The sequence below is a fragment of the Rhinopithecus roxellana genome, chromosome 11 (assembly GCF_007565055.1).
Source record: "Rhinopithecus roxellana isolate Shanxi Qingling chromosome 11, ASM756505v1, whole genome shotgun sequence".
Classification (NCBI taxonomy): Eukaryota; Metazoa; Chordata; class Mammalia; order Primates; family Cercopithecidae; genus Rhinopithecus; species Rhinopithecus roxellana.
The window spans coordinates 73,041,333-73,061,652 of NC_044559.1; the positions used below are offsets into that span (position 1 = coordinate 73,041,333).

Genomic DNA, 20,320 nt, shown 5'->3' on the forward strand with positions numbered 1-20,320 from the left:
TTTTTTCCCCCCTTGGTTCATTCATTACCCTTAGATAATCCCCTAAAGAGCACCTTCACAATCCCTCTCCTTCTTTGGGGCTTATGCCTTCAACTATCTGCACATGGCTATCAGGCCCCCATCCCACACACAGGCACCTGCACTCCTTAGCTCTTCAGCCAGGCCTACCCACATGCAATTCTTTTCATCTTTCCTCATACATCAAAACCGCAAGTGAATTTGAAGGGGGATTATGGCTCTCTTCTCAAGATTTTCTCACGTCAGCTGCATCCCTTCTCCTCAACCACATACCAGGTTTGTGTACGCCAATAGTCATTCACCAGTGGAAATGAGGTTTTTCTGGAATGCTGTGTTCTATAGTTAAAAAAAAAGATTCCTTCTACCCATAGCTCATATCTAGATTGGATCAATATTTATACAAACTATAATAAAGAGGAAAAATCTAAAAGAAGTCTGGAACTACCTTATATCTCCAACCCACCAAGAAACTTTTAAACTACAAATAAAAATCTCAAAATAATATATTTCCCTTAAACATAGGCTATGAATTAATAAAAGAAATTCAATCACCTTTTGGTAAAGGAAGCATGGAAGGATTGACTACTCATTTCTTTATGGATGAAAAATTAGCATGGATGAGTGCCCCAAATGAAAAAGAACCCTTCCTTTTCGTCTTGTTTTGTTATTTCCTTCCCACTGACTTTGTCAGAAGCCACTTCCTTTTGTTCCTCAACCACTCTGAATAGCTGGTAGTTTCCATGCTCTCTGAAGGGATTCATGTACACCACAGTCCTCAGCGGCAATAGGGACCACCAGGAGGGCCTCATCCTCGTTATGCAACCTCAGGCCTTCCTTCTCCTCTGTTTTCTCCCAACTGCACTGAGTGCCAGCCTTCTACAGCTCTAGGGGCATCACAGACATCTTCAGAGCCCAAGACCCCACCTATCATTCCTACGCTTAGAAGGAATCTCTCCTTTTCCAAACCTTCCCATCCAAACCCGATGGGGCTCTCTCTTCCTTCCCAAAACTTACCCATCCATCAAGATCTAGCTTCTGTTTCATTTCCTCCAGAGGAAGCTGCCTTTTCCTCTAAACTTCATAATGTTTAGTGTCTATACCATTAAAATATGCTACTTCGCATTATTCATGCCTCCATTTGCTGCTGCTGAGTTTTTTTTTTTTTTTTTTTAAACAAGCTCTTTCTCTGTCATCAAGGTTGGAGTGCAATGACATGGACACGGCTCACTGCAGCCCTGACTGGGCTCAAGCAATCCTCGTGCCTCAGCTTCCTGTGTATCTGGGATCACGGACATGCATTACCATGCTCAGCTAATTTTTTGATTTTTTTTGTACAGACAGGGTCTCACTTTATTGCCCGGGCTGGTCTTGAATTCCTTGTCTCAAGCTCGGCCTCCCAAAGTGCTGGTGTTAGCCACTGTGCCTGGCCCATTTGCTCCATTTTTTAAAGTTTTATTTTATTTTTAAATGATAAATAATAATTCTATATACTTATGAGGTACAATGTGACATTTTGATACATGTATACATTGTGGCGTGATCAAATCAGGTGAATTAGCATATTCACCACTTCAAATATTTGTCATTTCTTTGTAGTAAGAACATTTTAAATCCTCTTTTTTAGCTATTTTGAAGCACACAGTACCTCATTATGAACTGTAGTCACCACACTGTGCGACAGAATACCAGAACGTATTCCTCTTGCCTGACTGAAAGCTTTTAGCCATCGACCACTCTCTTCCCCTCTCACCCACCCCTCACCCCTAGCCTCTGGTAATCACTGTTCTACTCTCTACTTCTATGAGTTCAATTTTTTTAGATTCCACATATAAGTGAGAGCATAGGGCATCTGTCTCATTATACCTGGCTTATTTCACTTAACATAATGTTCTCTAGGTTTATCAATGTTGTTGTAAATGACAGAATTTTCTGTGTTTTTTTTTTCAAGGCTGAGTATATTATATTGTGCATATATACCACATCTTTTAAATCCATTCATCTTTTGATAGATACTTAGATTGTTTCCATATCTTGGCTATTGTTAATAATCCTGCAGTGGACATGGGAAAGGAGACATCTATTCAACACACTAATTTCAATTCCTTTGAGATTCCTGGAACATATGGTAATTTTATTTTTAGTTTTTTTGAGGAACCTCCTTACTGTTTTCCAAGATGTCTGTACTAATTTACAATATAGCCAAGCATACAGGGGCCCCTTTTCTCCACAGCCTCGCCAACACTTGTTATCTTTCTTTTTTCTTGAGACAGGGTCTTGCTCTGTTGCCCAGGCTGGAGTGCAGTGGTGTGGTTTCAGCTCACTGCAGCCTCAATGCCTCAGCTTCCCCAGCTTAAGTGGTTCTACCACCCCAGCCACCTGAGTAGCTGGGACTACATGCACACACCCCATGCCTGGCTAATTTTTTTTATTTTTATTTTTATTTATTTATTTATTTATTTTTGTAGAGGCGGTGTTTCACCATGTTGCCCAGGCTGGTCTTGAACTCTTGAGCTCAAGTGATCTTCCCGCCCTGGCCCCCCAGAGTGCTGGGATTACAGGTGTGGGCAACCACACCCAGCCAAGATCTCTTTATAGGGACATTCAAGACTGATTATTTTGACAAGGCTGATGTTTTACTGAATGTGAAGGGGGGCTTCAGGCCAGTGAGTAGCCCTAGGTGGGGAGCCAGGAGTTGGGAGAGGAAAGTCTCTCCTCTAGCCTCAAGGAGGAGAAACTGCAGGGTGACCACCACCACCGGCGGGACCAGCCCATTCTGGGGCATCATGCATGCTTATAGGGGAGCTGGGGCAGGTGATCGGAGGCTGGAGCAGGGCATAGGCAGGAATGTGCTTGGGGGCCCATGCCACAGTTTTAATTCAGAGACCTGCGGTTATAAAGAAAGCAGATCAATCCTGATATCATGCGTAGTTCCATTTTGTGCTCAAGCTTACAATTCTAGGCCCAGGACTAAGCAGAGCCATGGGAAAAGGTTCCCAACTCAGCTGGATCCAGATATCCACTCCCCTTTAGTCCCGCATCATACTGTCCTTGTCCTTTGTTCTCTGATCCAGCCTCTCAACCAGGTCGTAGCCTTTTTCCCATACTGAGCCCCACACCCTTAAGGAACCCCCTCTATTGGTGTATCTCACCCGTAAGCCATGGAAAGGCAAGCCTCAGAACAAGGAATATAGACAACCTAGGACTCTGCGGTCCTCTCCTCTGCCCCCTCAGCGCCCTGAAGTATGTGCGACTGGGGTTCCTCCTGCCCCTGTCCTTTCCCCGCAGCTGAGAGGGTGAAGTGAGGGAGGGGAGCCGCCCGTCTCTGCTCCACCAGGGGACAGCTCAAGGTGAGACAGGACAGGAGCCTCAGACCCATTGGCTGAGCCTGGGAGGTGGGCAAAGCCTGGGAGGGGGGCAGTGCTCTTCAGCCTTCCTCCCCGGCCTCGGTCCCCACCCCAATCCATGTCGGCCCTTTCAGGAGCTTTTAGTGGGAATGAGCTCAGACCCACAGCACAGGCCCCGGCTCCCCTCCCGTCTCAGCTCCTCCCATTGCTCTTTGATCGTCTCTTCTGTCCAATCTCTGAGCCCCCTCTCCACCAGGCACATCTGCAAGCAGCCCCCTTCATCCCCAGCATCGCCTCTTCCTCCCGTTTCTCCTTCCACTCCCAGTTCCACATCCTCCTCCTATTCCCCTCTCTCCCCTCTTCAGACCCCCACCTTCCAGTTCCCTCACCTCCCCTTTCTGCTGGTCCCTGGGGCTTGCAGCAAGAGGGAGAGACAGCTCCTGACAGGATTGATGGTCCTTCCCCACCCTGTCCTCTCATCCGCTCCCTCCCCAGCGGGCACAGACATCCCCCTACAAAAGGCAGGAGCCCAGGCTGTGTGGAAACAGCTGCTCTCAGACGCCCTTCCCTTTGCTCTCTGCTGGCTAGGCTGGGCTGCGCCTCTGCTCCCTCTTCCTCCAGCTGAGGGTGGGCACCTGGGGTACCGGGCCCCCCTACCTCATTCCCCATGAACGCTGTGGAAATTCCTGAGGGGCAGGAACTGCAAAAGCTGGGGAGTGGAGCCTGGGACAACCCCGCCTACAGTGGTCCCCCTTCACCACATGGGACGCTGAAGGTCTGCACCATCTCCAGCACAGGGCCCCTCCAGCCCCAACCCAAGAAGCCTGAAGATGAACCCCAGGAGAGGGCACACAGGACTCAGGTGTCCAGCTGCTGCCTCCATATCTGTCGAGGCATCAGAGGTACCGGATAGGGGCAAGGTTCCCCTGGGATATTACAGTCAGGAGAAGGAGTCACCAAAAGCTTTAGGGCAGGGGGTGGGGGTGGAATGTGATCTGAAGAAGAGGCGACCTTTCAGTGTCACTTTGGGGTGTGTGAATTGCCTGTGGTAGTGCTGCACACCCCAGAACACAGAGACCAGCTGAGCGGTCTACCAGTTGTGGGGAGCCTGGCATGGTCATCACCTGGGGACCCAGAAGAGTATGTGGGAGCTGGGTTGAGGGAGGACGTGGATGTGAGGATGCCCTAGACTACCCCACCTGGAACAGGTGCCTCCTTTCCATGCCTTCATTCTCTACGAGCCAGGGCCTTCACCTCTGTCGACCTCAGGGAGTTGATGGGAAGGGCAAGCATGGGTGTGGGTAGAGAAGCTAGATTCAGCCAAGGATGAAGGTGATGGGCAAGGAAGGGCAGGGGTGGAAAGGGGCTAAAGTCTATGGACAGATGGGTGGGGATGACTGGGAGGAACACTGCCACTGAGGATCCCAGACATCTCTCCCATGCCCCTTAGGACTTTGGGGAACAACCCTGACTGAGAACACAGCTGAGAACCGGGAACTTTACGTCAAGACCACCCTGCGGGAGCTGTTGGTATATATTGTGTTCCTGGTGGACATCTGTCTATGTGAGTAGCATCTGTGTTTGTGTACCTCTGTCTGTGAGAAACATCTATGTGTGCTCCATCTGTATAAACATTCCCGTGGGTAACACCTGTGGAGCCAGCATCTATCTGTGTAAGCAGGCTATATCCGGGAACTTTAGATAACAATATTCCAATCCCATCTATTTACCTTTGCAGCTTAAGATATTTTGTTTAAAAGGAATATGTCAGAAGAGGAAGGCAGTTTGGTCAATAATTACAAGGGGAAACCAATTTTTAAGTTCACTTTGTGGCCATTGTTTTCTATTGGCTGAAAAGGTGAAAGGTGAAAACTTTTTACCCTTCTGTAGAGAGTGGGCTGGCACGGTGGCTCACGCTTGTAATCCCAGCACTTTGGGAGGGTGAGGTGGGCACATCACCTGAGGTCAGGAGTTTGAGACCAGCTTGGCCAACATGGTGAAACCCTGTCTCTACTAAAAATACAAAAATTAGCTGGGTGGCAGGTGCCTGTAATCCCAGCTACCCAGGAGGCTGCGGCAGGAGAATTGCTTGAACCCGGGAGGCAGAAGTTGCAGTGAGCCAAGATCGCGCCACTACACTCCAGCCTGGGGGACAGAGCGAGACTCTGTCTTAAAAAAAAAAAAAAAAAAAAAAAAGAGTGGAAAACCACTCCCTTCTGTTTGGAAAAATAGTTTGGTGGGCTTCACATAGTTATTATACTGTATCTGATTCATGTTTCTTTAGAGGCAGTAAAAGAATGGAAGAAAAAAGAGAGGAAGTAAAAGATTCAGGCGACCTTAGATCTCAGATCCCTGCTAAGAGAGGGAGGGACACACATGGAGTGATGATGGTCCCATGTGAGAGACCACCATGCCACACACCATTGGAGGAAGCTTACTGAGGCTCTAGCTATAGACACAAACTGAGAAGGTTTGATCTCTAAGTTGAGAGAAGCAAGTGAAAAGATAGGAGGGCGACTATGGAAAGATAGAGTCAAAGAACTGTAAATAATAATACAATTGGACCAAACAGATACTGTTAGACCTGTAGGTAGTGACAGCACTTTGTATTTGGTTTATTACTTCTTTCAAAAATTGCACAAGTGATGTTTGCCTAGTTTAATATAGTTGTGTGTGGAGTCGTGTTTTGATTAAAGCTGTAGGTTGGACCATACAGCTAAGGTGCCCTCATTATTAGGTGTTCTAGGCTCCACAATACTCTGTTCTTGTCGGGGTGCACAAATCTTTTGAAAGTGGAGTCAGAGAGTCTCATAACATCAATGTTGATGGAACGTTTTCTTATTTTTTGAGCCACCCACATTTGTGTGAGCCCTCTAGGAAAGCTGGCAGAAAGCACTGGTTCTGGCTGTGCTCTATCGGAACTCACTCCATGCTGGACAGAGGGGACAGTCCTCTGTGTTTGCCACTGGCCACTCAGCAGGGAGTGAAAGGATACAGTGCAAGTGAGGAACAACGGCTGGCCCAATGTACATTTTGTGGAGCCTTTTCAATTCCTTTCAGCAAATGGCTGTCAGAAATTCATCTGTTGATGTATTGATTTTTTTGTCCTAACCATCTGCTAGCAAGGAGAAGTCATCTCCTTTTTCAGATCCCATGACAGCAGCTGAATCCCACAGGCAGAGCCTTTCTCTAAAATGACTTAAACATCTCTCTTTCCAGATTAGCCTCTGGAACAGGACTGTTTCTAGCTCCCCAGAGTTACAGTGAACCATTTCTAACTCCATTGTATGGAGCTGGAAAGAGTGGAAGCTTGGATTCTGGAAGTCCAGGAGTCCAATCCACTCATGTTCTCTGCTTTTTGAGATCTCAGTGCACTGATGCATTGCCGGATGGTCTGTGACTTGCCAAAATCTGAGTCATAGACTTAGTCCAATAATTACAGAATCCTTGAGTGGACGGGGGCGTTAGAGGTCATCTAATTTTAGGATGCAGAATACGTGCAATCCTTTCTCTGTGATCCTTCCCATGGCGCTCTGTCAGGCAGCCAACCAGGCCAACTGGGGGAGTGTCAATGGGGCTGTCACCGTTTCATGAGGCAACCCATTCTACTACTGGGAAGCTCTGTTTCCTTCCTCTTATGGAGCCCCCTCCTCTGAGCCAGACGTTGGACTGAGAAACACATAGATGACAGATACTTGGGCCTTTCCCCTCAGAGGCTCACTTCCTTTTTAGAACTTTCTTCTATTAAGCTAACTACTGATGTGTACCTGTTACTCTCTGAAGTGACAACCTTTCAACTGTTTGAGTGAATATAGCTTGCCCTTGGTCATCTGTTCTCTAGGTTAAATAACTTCTATTTTATCACTAATCTAGTCATGATACTATGGTTTTCAGAGGTACTATTATGCAGGGATTGAAGGCATGGGCTCTGAATTTGCACAGGTTTGGTCAAACATCATGCATTGCCATTCACCATTTGAGGGCCCTCGAGCAATTTGCTTAACTTCTTTGAATTTCAGTTTCCTCATCTGTACTTACCCAATCCAATAGGATTATGTGAGATAATAGCCATGAAATCATTAACTCAGTGCCCGGCATGTACTAAAAGCAATTTCAGAACGTTCTCCATACTGGTTGCCTGCCTGCAGACTTCATCTGTGTGATGCCTGGCACTGGACAAAATATGCCACGGACAATCTGACCAGCACAGAGTACTGCGATGCCATTATTTCTGTTGTACCCAGATTTGGGGGATCTGTGAGGAAATGCAGAAGAAGTGATATCTGAGCTAAAACCTGAGAGATATGGAGGATTTATCCCCTTGAAAGGGAGGTGAATAAAAAGGAATTCTCCGGGAAGAGGGGACAGCATGTGCCAAGGCCCAAAAGGGACAGAGGGCACAGTTTAATTAAAGTGCATCAACGTGGCTGGAGCAGACAGTTTGAGAAGCAAAATGGTAAAAGACAACAAGGCTGGCCTTATAAGAAGGGGTTGATCATGAGGGGCCTTATAAGGCATGATAAAGAATTTGGACTTTATTCTGAGGGGTACAGGGAGAGCTGTTGAAGAGTTTTAAGCATAGGAGTGACATGACAAATTTTAAGTTCTCCTGAGGAGAGGACAGAAATATAAACCTTGGGTCACAGAAATATCTCTGGGAAAGTTGAGTAGGGGAGATAATAGTCCTGTGCTAAGGATATTAATGGGATTTTTAAAAACAAAAGCCTTACAAGGGCCACTGAGTCAATCTGGTGGCAGTATAGCATGCTGGTTAAGCAGTGAGACTCTGAAGTCGACTATGTGGGTTCAAGATCTGGTGCTTCCCCAATTATCAGTTGTGTGATCCTGAGCAAGTTTGCTAACCTCTCTTATCCTTGGATAATGATCAGACCCACCTGAGAAGATTATTATGCAGGTTAAATAAAACAGCTCACTAATATGCTTAGCACAGTGTCTGTCTGGCACGTGGTAAATAGTGCCTATTGTCTTCAAGTCACAGCAGGCACTGTAAAACTATAAATGTGGCATCATAAACCCAGCCAGCAGTGGAGGGTGAGGAAGGGAGAATTAATCTGATACCTTTAAACCTCAGAAAACCTCCAAGTCCTATGGAATTGGGCTCTAAATAAAGACCCTGAAATCGTTAGACTACCTGAAAATGTGCCGTTTAACTGCCTTGGGCCTTGAGAATTAAAGTCCACACTCACAAAGTGCCGGCCACACAAGAACTTTTTATGAAACAGAATTAGGAGGCCTTCACATTCTGATTATTCCTACAACATTTAGTAAGATAAAACTAATACTAGCTTCCTAGCCCCTGCCTCTACCTGCCTTTTCCTTTCAGACATATTTTCAGGCAACATGGAGCCTTGGAATGGCCTCAAGAGGGCCACTTCGGCGCTCTCCAAGGTCCTGCCCTCACCTCCCTGGTGTCTCAACTCGCTGTTAGCCTCCCTGAGCACTGGCCAACTGCATCTAGACCATACGTTCTCAGTGGGGATGATGTAGCCCCCAAGTGTGTAAAAATAGTTTCGCCAAGGGCAAAAACAATCCTTTAGATATTACAATGGCTTTTGGGCCTCCGAAGAGCCACGGTACATAAGAAAATGTAGAGTCTGTCTGCGGTATTGGAATTGGGAGTGATTAGGAAGAAAATGCCTAAAGAGACTTCTGGGGAGATGGATAATGCAAAAAAGGTAAAGAAACACTGAACCAGATCCACTTAATTTGGCTAGTCAGTATGCTGACTGAGCTCTCCTGCCTAAGGATTGGGAATACTAGTTATAAGACTGAAAGCTGGCACCAAGCGGGGTGGCTGTTGTGTTGCTCTCTCAGGATGCTGTTTTCTAAGAACTGGAGTGACATGCAGTTGGATAAGCAGCTGTGCCAGTGTGCTTTTCCATGTCAGTTCCCGTGACTGGGTTTAAATGCTCCAGAACCCGTGTTTATTATTAGGTAAGCACTGTGGCATGATGAAAGCATAAAAACACTGGAGTCAGACGTACTGGATTCAAATACTAGCTCCTCTACTTCCTGGCTTTGTGACCTTGAACACTTGTTCTACCAATAAGGATAATAACATTTGTCTTTGGGAGATAACATGCATAAAGAACCAAACGCAATCACTGGTAGTAGTTATCTTTGTATTATCTAGTGGAAATTTAAAACCCTCACCTGGTCTTCTAGACTGGTCATTTAAAAAATATCTTTCAAGAGAGAAGTCGATCTGAAAAGGCTACATACTGTGTGATTCCAACTATATGCCGTGGTGGAAAAGACAAAACTATGGAGATACTAAAAGTTGTCAGTGGTTTCTAAGAGTTGGGGAAAGAGAAGGATGAATAGGTAAAGTACAGAGGATTTTTAGGGCAGTGAAACTACTCTGTATAGTGAATACCTGTCATTATATGTAAAACCCATAGAATGCACAACAGCAAGAGTAAAACCTAAGATACACTGTGGACTTTGGGTAACAATGATGTGTCAATGTAGGTCCATTGTATAATGAAGGTACCACTCTGGTGTTGGATGTTGATGTTAGGGGAGGTTGTACTTATGTGAGGGCAGGGGATCTATGGGAAATCCCTGCACCTTTCATTCAATTTTTCTGTGAACCTAAAATTACTCCAAAAAAATAAAGTGGGCTGGGCGTGGTGGCTCATGCCTGTAATCCCAGCACTTTGAGAGACCGAACCAGGTGGATTGCCTGAGGCCAGGAGTTCGAGAATAGCCTGGCCAACATGGTGAAACCCCATCTCTATTAAAAATACAAAAATTAGCCAGGTGTGATGGCGGGCACCTGTAATCCCAGCTACTCAGGAGGCTGAGACAGGAGAATCGCTTGAACCTGGGAGGCGGAGGTTGCAGTGAGCCAAGATCATGCCACTGTACTCCAGCCTGGACGACAGAGAAAGACTCTGTCTCAAAAATAAATAAATAAATAAATAAATAAAGTTTATCTAAAAAAGTGCATTAAAAACAACTTTTCAGTGCTGCTTGTGGAAACCTGGAAAAAATAACTTTCATGATTACAGTTAATAATAATGTATTATATCTTTCCAAATAGCTAAAAGAGAGGATTTTAAATATTCTCAACACAAAGAAATATTTGAGGCGATGGATATGTTAATTAGCCTGATTTGATCATTCCATGATGTACACATCTGAAGAAACATCACAATTGCACCCCATAAAGATACAGAGTGGGCCGGGTGCAGTGGTTCATGCTTGTAATCCCAGCACTTCGGGAGGCCGAGGCGGGTGGATCACCTGAGATCAGGAGTTCGAGACCAGCCTGGCCAACATGGCAAAACCCCGACTCTACTAAAAATACAAAAATTAGCCAGGTGTGGTGGCTCGCTCCTGTAGTCCTAGCTATTCAGGAGGCTGCGGCAGGAGAATCGCTTGAAGCTGGGAGGTGGAGGTTGCAGTGAGCCGAGATCGTGCCACTGCACTCCAGCCTGGGTGACAGAGCAAGACTCCATCTCAAAAATAAAATAGAATAAAAGCAGTGATTATTTTCCAATTAAAAGTAAATCAATAAATAACATAAAATTACCTTTCAAAATTTGTAGTTGGCTCCACATATAGGGATAGTATTATTTGAGTAGCATCCTTTAAGTGATGTCAGACTTTTAAGATAAAGTACTTTCCCTGGAAGCCCTCAGTTTATCACAACCACTACCACCATCATCATCATTATTAACAGCACAAACAGCAAACCTTTATTGAATAATTTCTCAATGCACCTAGCGCTATGTTATGTACTTTAACTCACTGGCTACTTCCAATGACTCTGTGAAGTTGGTTCTGCCTATCACTACCATTTTACAAATCAGAAAGATTTAGAAAAGTCAAACAGCTTGTTCAAGGCCACACATGCAAGCAAGTGAAGAAAGAGGAATCCAACTCAGCGATTGGTTGCCTGACTTGAATTCTGAGGCTTTTAACCACTGGAGTATACTACGGTCTTTCTACCTGGAAATGTATTGCTCATAAATTTACTAACACCCATCATCATCTTAGCAAGGACCACTCCGTGCCCTACCCTAATAGAATCAGAGTATTGAGAAATTCTACTAGCTAACTACTATTCTTTCTTTTTATTGCTGTATTTAAAAGATGATATAAAAATATTAAAGAATATTTTAAAATATAGTTCGCGACCACTGTATTAAAGAATTTTTCATTTTTCATATTACCAGTGTTTATGTATACATTCTTACCTAGTTGTATTATATTGTATACTTTCATTTATAACATTTCATCATATTTCTAAGTAGTTTTTTTTTTTTCTTTTTTGAGACAGAGTCTGGTTCTGTCACCCGGGCTGGAGTGCAGTGTCCTGCCTCAGCCTCCTGAGTAGCTGGGATTACAGGTGCCTGCCACCACGCCCAGCTGATTTTTGTGTTTTTAGTAGAGACAGGGTTTCACCATGTTGCCCAGGCTGGTCTGGAACTCCTGACCTCAAGGGATCAGCCCACCTCAGCTCCCAAATTGTTGAGATTGCAGGCGTGAGCCACCGTAGTTTTTGTTTTTGTTGTTGTTATTGTCGTTTTGGGGCAGGGCCTCGTTCTGCTGCTCAGGCTGGTGTGCAGTGGTATAATCTTAGCTCACTCCAGCCTCAAGCTCTTAGGCTCAGTTGAGCCCCCCACCTCAGCCCTAAAAGTAACTGGGTCTACAGGCATGCACCATCACACCTGGCTAATTTTTGTATTTTTCATAGAGACGGGATTTCCCCATGTTACCCAGGCTGGGCAACTCCTGGGTTCAAGCCTTTCAAAGTGATAGGATTACAGGCGTGAGCCACTGTGCCTGGCCTCTAAGTAGTTTTCATATTCCTTCCCTTCCCTTCCTACCTTTTTTCTTTTCTCTCTTTTCTTTTCTTTCCTTTTCTTTTTTCTTTTCTTTCTTTCCTTCCTTCCTTCCTTCCTTTCTTCCTTCCTTCCTTTCTTCCTTCTTTCTCTCCTTCCTTCCTTCCTTCCTTCTTTCCATCCTTCCTTCTTTCTTTCTTTTCTTTTTTTTTTGAGACAAGTTCTCACTCCGTTGCCCAGGCTGGAGTGCAGTGGCATGATTTCAGGTTACTACAGCCTCAACCACCTGGGCTCAAACAATCCTCCCACTTCAACCTCCCAAGTAGCTGGGACTATAGGTGCACACCACCACACCCTGCTAATTTTTAAATTTTTTTTTTTTTTTTTTTTTTTTTTTGAGACGGAGTCTAGCTCTGTCGCCCGGGCTGGAGTACAGTGGCTGGATCTCAGCTCACTGCGGCCTCCGCCTCCCGGGTTTACGCCATTCTCCTGCCTCAGCCTCCCGAGTAGCTGGGACTACAGGCGCCTGCCATCTCGCCCGGCTAGATTTTTTTGTATTTTTTTAGTAGAGACGGGGTTTCACCGTGTTAGCCAGGATGGTCTCGATCTCCTGACCTCGTGATCCGCCCGTCTCGGCCTCCCAAAGTGCTGGGATTACAGGCTTGAGCCACTGCGCCCGGCCTAATTTTTAAATTTTTTATAGAGATGGGGTGTTGCTATGCTTTCTAAGCTGATCTTCAACTGCTGAGCTCAAGTCATCCCCCTGCCTTGGTTTCCCAAAGTGCTGGAATTACAGGCATGAGCCACCATGCCCAGCCAGTTTTTATATTTTTATTTTAAGGACTACAGTCACACCACAATTATCTAAAACATTTCTCTGGTTGTTTCTGTATTTGCCTATCATGGGTAAATGTATCTATAGCTGCAGCTTTTTTTTTTTCACTTTTGTTAAATTATTTCCTTTGGAATTGCTAAGGAGAGAGATTACCACGAGGCCAAAAGATAGAAATAGCTCCTTAGTATTTGCTATGGTTGTCATTTTACCTCTGTAAGGGATTATAGAAATTTATTATGCCACTACTGCTATAAGATCACATCAATTTTGTCACAACCTCATCAAAATTGGAGGTTCTCATTTATAATTTTTATTATTAAATAGGTATAAGATGGTACAACTCACATTAATTTACTTGCCTTTTATTACCAATGAGGTTGGACACTTTTCTCATGCTTTAATTTATAATGTGTAATTATTTTTGTGTAAATTGCATGAGAGATGTTTTCAGGGGGACAAAAGAGGGAAAGGAAAGTGGGGAACTTGGACCATTAGACCCTAGGTGGGGAATCAACCATCAGCGACCTCATTTCCAGGATCTGGGCTCTTGGGAGTGGAACAAAGTTAGCCGTCACCTGCCCAGCCCAGCAATTTGACGGGGGACAAGCCCTGGTAGACTATCATGGTCAGCCATACTGACCATGTTTCTTCTCCCTTATGCTTTATTCTAGGAACTGGTGGACCTAGAAACCAAGACTATTTGGAATCTCATCTGTCTAAAACACAGCTATCTTTTTCATGCAGGCAATATGGGTGACCCATCAATTGTCTGATAATAATAATAATGTCAATTGTGCAATCCTTGAAACCTTATACAGAGATTTCACACGTATTATCTCATTTTATCCTGACGGCAATCCTGTAATGGCTCAATATTTTTACTTTCTTTCTGCAGATTATGGAAATGTTATTATTGTCATTTTGAATAGTTCAGGAATGATTAGTCACTCATAGCTCTTTCTGAGGGATGGAGTCAGTCCTGTCCCAGCTATTCCTCAGCAGAGAAAGTGCTGGAGAATAATCTTCCTGGCTTGCCCTTCCCACGGGGCCCACACCATCATCATGATATTTATGAAAGGGCTTCCAGCCCTTTGTCTTCTTGGAGGGATGGCTGTAGCCTTTTGTTGATGGAGGAAACATTGAAGGTCTTTGTGTAGAAATAATGGCTGTTTGTTTTAGGAGACATTATTGTTATCTCAAAGGTGCACCTGGGACTGGCCCTGTATAGGAGAGGCTGTAAGCCAGGAAATGGCTGGGTCTGATCACCATGGAGCTGGGGAGGAGGGCAGAGACCCTCAACCTTTAATGCCTAATGGCTACATGCCAATTAATATCAATTGGATGCTCTTAATCCATCACTAGTTTTAAAGAAATGCATGCCTCTCTTTACTCTGCTTTCTTTTAGTGGATTTCAAGGTTCTATCCGTAGATTGGTGGAATTGCATTAATAGGAGAGGTTGAAGTGAGCTTGTCAAGAAAGCTTGACAATATTTCTAGAATCAACAAAGAAAGGAGCAGAAATATATTGGAGGTTCAGAAAGTGTCTGTGGCTGAGTCCCTGGGTGGCTGTAATGATGTGAGAAGATACTTTGTGATATAGAACCACAATTTTAGTGAAGGCACAGTTGTATAACGGAAAGAGTGTGTGACCTGGAATAAGGTGGTCTGATCCAAATGATGGTACTACCAGTTATTAGCCACACATCTTTGGCAAATAGGTCAAGATACTTAAATCTTTCTAAACCTTGATTCCTCAAGTGAGAATAACATCTTCTTTTGTGAGGTTGGTGGAAAACAAATTAGGTATTTAGTAGTACAGTGCTTGGAATATAATAGGCTTTTAATAAATATTAGTTGTCATTCCCCATCAAGATATAAATTAGGAAAATATTGAAATACATCTCAGCCAGGCTCAATGGCTCACGCCTGTAATCCCAAAACTTTGGGAGGCTGAGGCAGGTGGATCACCTGAGGTCAGGAATTCAAGACCAGTCTGGGCAACATGGTGAAACCCCATCTCTATTAAAAAGACAAAAATCAGCTGGGCACGGCAGTGTGTGCCTGTAATCCCAGCTACTCGGGAGGCTGAGGCAGGAGAATCACTTGAACCCCCGAGGTGGACGTTGCAGTGAACCAAGATCACACCACTGTACTCAGCCTGGGCGACAGAGTGAGATTCCATCTCCAGAAAAAAAAAAAAAGAGAGAGAGAGAAAGAAAAACATCTCAATACTCTGGATTGTTGTGGATGAGGCCAGGATGCAGTACTGCTGATGTAAGTGGCTAGCAAAAGAGCATATAACTCGTATTACAAGGTGTGAGTTTGAGCCCTAGCTCTGCCTCTTGCCCTGAGCAAATCATGTACACTCCGAACTTCATGATTCATAGAAAATTTTGTTTATGAGTAAGATAGAATCAGCAGACATGTCTGATAGGCAACTGGGAGACATTACATAGGAAAACTCTTTGAAAACTATGAAATAACGTACACAGGTAGGGTAGGTAGGGGATTATAAGGATATTGACAATTATGTTATTGGGTGGTGGCAGCAGGATTGCTGAGGTTTTAAGTTCAGACAGAACTTCCAGACTGGGCAGAGGTTCAACTAACAAAAATAAGGAATGAGGGCAATCTTTTCTTTTTCTTTTTCTTTTTCTTTTTTTTTTAGACAGAGTCTTGCTGTGTCACCCAGACTGGAGTGCAGTGGTGCAATCTCGGCTCACTGCAACCACTACCTCCCAGGTTCAAGTGATTCTCCTGCCTCAGTCTCTGGAGTAGCTGGGATTACAGGTGCGCACCACCACGTCCAGCTAATTTTTGTTTTTTTTTTTTATAGAGATGGGATTTCACCATGTTGGCCAGGCTGGTCTCGAACTCCTGACCTCAGGTGATCTGCCCACCTCAGCCTCCTGAAGTGATGGGATTACAGGCATGAGGCACTGTGCCTGGCCAGAGCAATCTTTTTCAAAAGTGTCCTCTGAGGACCCCTAGGGTTTCCTGAGACCCTTTCAAGGGGTTTGTGAGGTTCTCTCTTACCCCAAAACATATTTGCTTAAGGTCATATTTTCTTCATATATTTCAACCAAAATAACATATTGCAACAGATTGTGCAGAAGCAGATACGAGAATACAGCTGTCTTCTATTAAGCCAGACATTAGGAGACTTGCAAACATGGAAAACAATTCCATTAAAATTTTTCTTTGTTTGTTTGTTTTGAGACAGGGTCTCACCCTGTCACTGAGGCTGAGTACAATGCTGCCCTCAGGGCTCACTGTACCCTTGACCTCTTGGGCTCAAGCAGTCCTTCCACCTCAGCCTCCCAAGCAACTGGGACTACAGGCATGTGCCACCACACCCACTTAATTTTTGATTTTTTGTAAAGACAGGGTCTCATTATGTTGCCCAGGCTGGTCTTTTTTTTTTTTTTTTTTTTTTTTTTTTTTTTTGAGATGGAGTCTTGCTCGTCGCCCAGGCTGGAGTGCAATGGCGCGATCTCGGCTCACTGCAAGCTCCGCCTCCCAGGTTCACGCCATTCTCCTGTCTCAGCCTCCCGAGTAGCTGGGACTACAGGCATGTGCCACCACGCCAGGCTAATTTTTTGTATTTTTAGCAGAGATGGGGTTTCACCGTGTTAGCCAGGATGGTCTCGATCTCCTGACCTCGTGATCCGCCCACCTCGGCCTCCCAAAGTGCTGGGATTACAGGCGTGAGCCACCGCACCCGGCCAACCCAGGCTGGTCTTGAACTCCTGAACGCAAGTGATCCTCCCAAAGTGCTGGCATTATAGGCGTGAGCCACCTTGCTCAGCCAAATTTTTGGGGGGTTTGTTTGAAAAAATATAGTATTTTAAAAAAATGTGTTATTTGTGTTTACATGTATTGGGATTGTTATCATTTTCAAACGAATGAATTAATACATATTTACATTTTTCCTGAGTTTTATTTTATTTTTATTTTTTTGAGACGGAATCTTGCTCTGTCACCCAGGCTGGAGTATAGTGGGGTGATCTTGGCTCACTGCAGCCACTGCCTCCCAGGCTCAAGGGATCCTTCCACCTCAGCCTCCCAAGTAACTGGGACTATAGGGACTTGCCACCACACCCAGCTAATTTTTTGTATTTTTGGTAGAGATGGGGTTTTACCATGTTGCCCAGGCTGGACTTGAACTCCTGAGCTCAAGCTATGCACCTGCCTTGACTTCCCAAAGTGCTGGGATTACAGGCATGAACCACTATGTCTGACCAGTTTTAACTTTTATAAGGTAATGATTGATAGATATAACCCAAATAAATGAAAACTGTTTGCAGTCCTCAAAATGTTGAAGAGTTACAAAGGGGTTCTGAGAACAAAATGTGTGTAAACCACTGGCTCAGAGACTGAGTCTAAGCTGGTCGAATTAGATTATTTCATAGCATGGAGGAAAAAAACAGATGAGACAAAGAGAGCTCATTAGCAAAATGCTGAAACTAAGTTTGAGATCCTGGATATTCACACATTCATTCATTCAAACATGTATGAAGTCCTACTATGTGCCAGGCCCTAGGCCAAGTGCTGAGGGTTTTGAAATACCTGAGACAAGGCCGGGCAAGGTGACTCACGCCTGTGGCTCAGCATTTTGGGAGGCCAAGGCGGGCATATCACCTGAGGTCGGGAGTTTGAGACCAGCCTGACCAACATGGAGAAACCCTATCTCTACTAAAAATACAAAATTAGCCAGGCGTGGTGGCACATGCCCGTAATCCTAGCTACTTGGGAGGCTGAGGCAGGAGAATTGCTTGAACCCGGGAGGCAGAGTTTGCAATGAGCCGAAATCGTGCCATTGCACGCCAGCCTGAGCAATAAGAGCAAGACTCCGTCTCAAAAAAAAAAAAGAAAAAAGAAAAAAAAAGAAATACCTGAGACACATCTTCTGCCTTCAAGGAGTAAGAAAGGTTGACATGCAAACAAACAGTGACATAGAGTGTGATGAGCGCTACAGTGGAGGGTGCACTGGGACCATGGTAAGAACTGGGAGACAAAGTGGGCAGGGAGATCTGGGAAATCTTGAAGGTCCCAGAGACAGGTACCATTCATGTCTGGGGAAGCCCAGACATCGCCATTTGCTTGCTTACTTATTTTAACAGTGCTAAAACTGTTTTTAAGTCATTGCCAGGGAGGCCCAAAGTCATTGCCATTTGCTTGCTTGCTTGTTAGTTTTAATAGTGCTGGCTGTCAGCCTGGAGGAGGCAGGGGAGAGAGGAGGTAGCACCAGCCAACTAAGGCCTCAGGCTATGAGTATGCAAGAGTTTTGCCACAGTCAGAGTCTCAAAGGGCAAGTAAGAGGAAAAAGGTGTAAACCAGTATTTCTTTTTTTTTTTTTTTTTTTTTTTTGAGATGGAGTCTGGCTCTGTCGCCCAGGCTGGAGTGCGGTGGCCCGATCTCAGCTCACTGCAAGCTCCGCCTCCCGGGTTTACGCCATTCTCCTGCCTCAGCCTCCCGAGTAGCTGGGACTACAGGCGCCCGCCACAAAGCCCAGCTAGTTTTTTTGTATTTTTTTAGTAGAGACGGGGTTTCACCGTGTTAGCCAGGATGGTCTCGATCTCCTGACCTCGTGATCCACCCGTCTCGGCCTCCCAAAGTGCTGGGATTACAGGCTTGAGCCACCGCGCCCGGCCCAGTATTTCTTCTCATTTCATTATAACATAATTCTACCCCCTTTCCCCTCCAAAGAAAATCAGACTGGGAATATATTTATTAAATTTTTACCTAATACATAGTCCTTGTTTTTAAAAAGTCAGATAACATAGAGAATGTAAAAATCCCTCTTCATTCTCAGCAAACTAACACAGGAACAGAAAACCAAGCATCACATGTTCTCACTCATAAGTGGGAGTTGAACAATGAGAACACATGGACACAGGGAGGGGAACAACACACACCCTGGGGCCTGTCGGGGGGGTGGGGGACAAGGGGAGGGAGAGGATTAGGACAAATATCTAATGCACGTGGGTCTTAAAACCTAGATGACAAGTCGATAGGTGCAGCAAACCACCATGGCACATGTATACCTATGTAACAAACCTGCACGTTCTGCACATGTACCCCAGAGCTTAAAGTAAAGTAAAATAAAACAAAATAAAAAATCCCTCCCAGTAATCACTGTTCCTAGTTTGGTACATAATCATTTCAACTGTTTTCTCTCTCCCTTCCTTCCTTCCTTCCTTCCTTCCTTCCTTCCTTCCTTCCTTCCTTCCTTCCTTCCTTCCTTCCTTCCTTCCCTCCTTCCTTCCTTCCTTCTTCCCTTCCCTTCTCCTTCCCTTCCCTTCCCTTCCCTTCCCTTCCCTTCCCTTCCCTTCCCTTCCCTTCCCTTCCCTTCCCTTCCCTTCCCTCCCCTCCCCTCCCCTCCCCTCCCCTCCCCTCCCCTCCCCTCCCCTTCCCTCCTTCCTTCTTTCTTTTCTGCCTTAGCCTCTGGAGTAGCTGAGACTACAGGCTCACGCCAACACGCCTGGCTAATTTTTGTATTTTTAGTAGAGATGGGGTTTCACCATGTTGGCCAGGCTGGTCTCCAACTCCTGACCTCGGGTGATCCACCCACCTCAGCCTCCCAAAGTGCTGGGATTACAGGCGAGCCAGTGCACCCGGCTCATTTCAATTGTTTTCTAGACACATATAAATATACATGAATTTTAGATAAAGAAGCTTCTGTTGATTTACACTAGAAGGATGTGTAAAGTCAACAGCAATGCAGTCTGTGAGGTGGAATGTCCGCTGATTGTGATAAACGTAGTGTAGGAGGCTCCCCTAAAGTGCTGATGGCTATAATGGCAATAAAGTCAGTGAAGGAGGTGCTCTGGATGCACTTTGTGAAAGATAAATCACACTTCAGAATAACTCTAAGGCCCTGCCAGCTTGCAGCGAAGCCCAGGATCAGGAACAGTACTTCTTGCTGGATACTTCTGGGCCCTGGACTGGCTCTCCCCGTGCCTGCTTCCTTGTCTCTCTTCTCTCTCCCCAGGCACTGGTCCGCTTTGCTTTCTTCTCCCTGACTTCTGCCCACAGCTTTTGACTCCTCCTCTTTTCTCCCTGGTCCTCTGTCTCATAGGCTTTTTCATGTCTTCCTGTTCCAGACACACAAGCCTATGGCTTCTTGAGATTTTTTTTTTAAGGGCTCTCCCTGCTGGGAACTCCAGGGAATCACATTTTCCACTTTTGGTTCTTGAACCCCAGGAAAAGTTTGATAAAGGTGTTTCAGGAAGTTCATGACCTTCCAAGTGGTTATAACATAGTTTCTGTTTAAATTATTTACAGGCAAGGCATGGTGGTTCATGCGT

The 20,320-nt window shown here is 45.1% G+C and overlaps 1 protein-coding gene across 2 annotated transcripts in view; it reads left to right on the forward strand.

Annotated features, from left to right (window-relative positions):
• Nucleotides 1–3,647: 3,647 nt before the first annotated feature.
• PKD2L1 (polycystin 2 like 1, transient receptor potential cation channel) overlaps nucleotides 3,648–20,320 on the forward strand; it is a 43,638-nt gene continuing 26,965 nt past the window's right edge. The window contains exons 1-2 of one of the 2 annotated variants that reach the window (XM_010356092.2): nucleotides 3,648–4,264; nucleotides 4,813–4,926. In XM_010356092.2, coding sequence (XP_010354394.2) covers nucleotides 4,030–4,264; nucleotides 4,813–4,926 — 349 coding nt within the window. In that variant the 5' untranslated portion in view covers nucleotides 3,648–4,029. Of the gene's footprint in view, nucleotides 4,265–4,790; nucleotides 4,927–20,320 lie in introns of both variants that reach the window. The other variant, XM_030941163.1, reaches the window with a different exon arrangement.